At 43.7% G+C, this 2,775-nt stretch overlaps 1 protein-coding gene across 1 annotated transcript; it reads left to right on the forward strand.

Moving 5' to 3' along the window:
• Positions 1–1,636: 1,636 nt before the first annotated feature.
• On the forward strand, positions 1,637–2,497 carry LOC139200837 (uncharacterized; the record flags this gene model as incomplete). The annotated part of the gene is made up of 1 exon (XM_070830014.1): positions 1,637–2,497. A coding segment is annotated over exon 1 (861 nt), but the record flags the coding sequence as incomplete, so codon positions are not given.
• Between the last annotated feature and the right edge of the window lie 278 nt (positions 2,498–2,775).

The following is a 2,775-nucleotide window of genomic DNA, read 5'->3' on the forward strand; positions in this document are numbered from 1 at the left end:
TTTACAAAATGAAGCCATGTTAAAATATCCAACTTTACAGCAGAAATAATCCATAAATATAGTCACTGTTATATTTGTATTGGTAAGTTTGCATTTTAATGGGAGGAATTAAAAAAGAATACACAGTTTAGGGCATAGTGGAAGCTCCTCTTTAGTGGAAGTCTCATTATCCATCTGTACTGAGGCAATTTAAACAGTGCGATTATAGTTTAGACTTGAGATTATAAGCAAATGTCCTGCCCTTTCCTCTTTCTTCCTACTAACCCACATCACATTCACATACATACACACATTCATACCGTCCCTTACAGGCACGGTCAGCGCCACTTCAGTCGAACTCTAGAGTTCAGACTTGTAATTACAGTTATCAATGTTGTAATCAATAATACTAGTTCAAATATCTGCTTATCTGCTATTCAACAATCTAAAAGTAGCTATTAGTACAAATTGTTAAACACTCAAAAGGAGATACAGTGCTGTGAAAAAGTATTTGCCCCCTTACAGATTTCTTCTGTTTTTGCTTTATTGTCACACTTACATGTTTCAGATCATCAAACAAATTTTAATATCACACAAAGATAACCTGAGTAAATACAAAAAGCAGTTTTTAAATGATGATTTCATTTATTAAGGGAAAAAACCTATCCAAACCAGCCTGGCCCTATGTGAAAAAGTAATTGCCCCACCTTGTTAAATCATGAATTAACTGTGATTAACCACATGTTTGAAAACTGAGTTCAATTTCACTAGCCACCCCCCAGGCCTGATTACTGCCAGAGCTGTAGAATCAAGAAATCACTTAAATAGACAACATGAAGTAGGCTAAAAGATCTCAAAATGCAACACATCATGCGATCCGATCTAAAGCAATTCAAGAACAGACAAGACACATAGCCATTGACATCTATCATTCTGGAAAGGGTCAAAAAGCCATTTCTAAGGCTTTGGGACTCCAGGGAACAACAGTGAGAGCCATTATCCCCGAATGGAGATAACATGGAGCAGTGGTGAACCTTCCCAGGAGTGGCCTGCCTACCAAAATGACTCCAAGAGCGCATCGACGACTCATCCAGGAGGTCACAAAAGAACCCAGAACAACATCTAAAGCACTGTAGGCCTCACTTGCCTCAGTTAAGGTCAGTGTTCATGATTCAACAATAAGAAAGACACTGGGCAAAAATGGCCTCCATGTGAGAGTTCCAAGGCGCAAACCACTGCTGACCAAAAAGAACACAAAGGCACATCTCACATTTGCCAAAAAACATCTTGATGATCCCCCACACTTTTGGGAAAATATTCTGTGGACTGACGAGACAAAAGTGGAACTTTTTGGAAGGTGTGTGTCCCGTTACATCTGGCGTAAAACTAACGCCAGATGTAACCTCCTCCTTCCTTCCTGTTACAGTAAGCGTCATTTCCGGCTATCGGAGTTTCCGTGTATTGCGCTGTCAACAGCGTCTCTCATTCCTTTTTCTCCACTGGATCTATTTTCACGTTTCACTGTCTTAACCACCAGCTGTACATTTAAATTTACAAACCTGCACACATATTTCTCACTTCTTGTGGTGATAATCTCGTTATTTCTGTAGTTTTTACCTAAATCACTAGCTAGCTTCTTAAAACTAAAACCACTGCAATGGCTTCTCTCTCTCCCTCTCAGTCTCCTGCTGTCTCCTGCTCAGTGTGCCATATGTTTAGTTACTCCTCGGCCTCCTTTAGCGAAACCGGTACCTGTAATAAATGTAGTTTATTTGCTGTACTGGAGGCGAGGCTTAGTGAGTTGGAGACACGGTTCCGCACCATGGAGCATAAGTCAGCTGTAGCTAGCCAGCCCCCAGTAGCCGGTGCGGGCCGACCTAGCTTAGCTCCTACTCCCCCGGCGGTTCCCGCGCAGCCGGGAAACCAGGGCGGCTGGGTGACTGTACGGAGGAAACATAGTCCAAAGGAGAAGCCCACGGTGCACCACCACCTTCAGGTTTCCAACCGATTTTCCCCACTTAGCGACACACCCGCTGAGAAACAGACTCTGGTCATTGGAAGCTCCATAGTCAGGAACGTGAAGCTAGCGGTACCAGCGAACATAGTGAAGTGCATCCCGGGGGCCAGAGCGGGCGACATAGAGTCAAACTTAAAACTGCTGGCGAAGGCTAAACGTAGATTTAACAAGATTGTAATTCACGTCGGCGTTAATGACACCCGATTACGCCAATCGGAGGTCACTAAAATTAATGTGGAGTCGGTGTGCAACTTTGCTAAAACAATGTCGGACTCCGTAGTTTTCTCTGGTCCCCTGCCCAACCTGACCAGTGATGACATGTACAGCCGCATGTCATCATTTAACCGCTGGCTGTCGAGGTGGTGCCCAGCTAACAATGTGGGCTTCATAGACAATTGGCAGTCTTTCTGGGGAAAACCTGGTCTCATTAGAAGAGACGGCATCCATCCCACTTTGGACGGAGCTGCGCTCTTATCTAGAAATATGGCGAAGTTTATTAGTCCTAAAACCTGACAATCCAGAGTCGAGACCAGGAGGCAGAGCTGCAGTCTTACACACTTCTCTGCTCCTCCGTTAGAACAGTCACCCACCCAACATCCTATAGAGACTGTGTCTGTCCCCCGACCACTCAGATCTTTTAGATCTATTAAGTCCAACAGGAGAGGAGTTCAGCATAAACACTTAATCAGAATTAATACCACCATTGGTACTATGAAACAGGACAGGAGAGTGAAATGTGGACTTTTAAACATCAGATCTCTGCCATCCAAAGCTGTTTT

This window comes from Pempheris klunzingeri, chromosome 1 (assembly GCF_042242105.1).
Source record: "Pempheris klunzingeri isolate RE-2024b chromosome 1, fPemKlu1.hap1, whole genome shotgun sequence".
NCBI lineage: Eukaryota > Metazoa > Chordata > Actinopteri > Acropomatiformes > Pempheridae > Pempheris > Pempheris klunzingeri.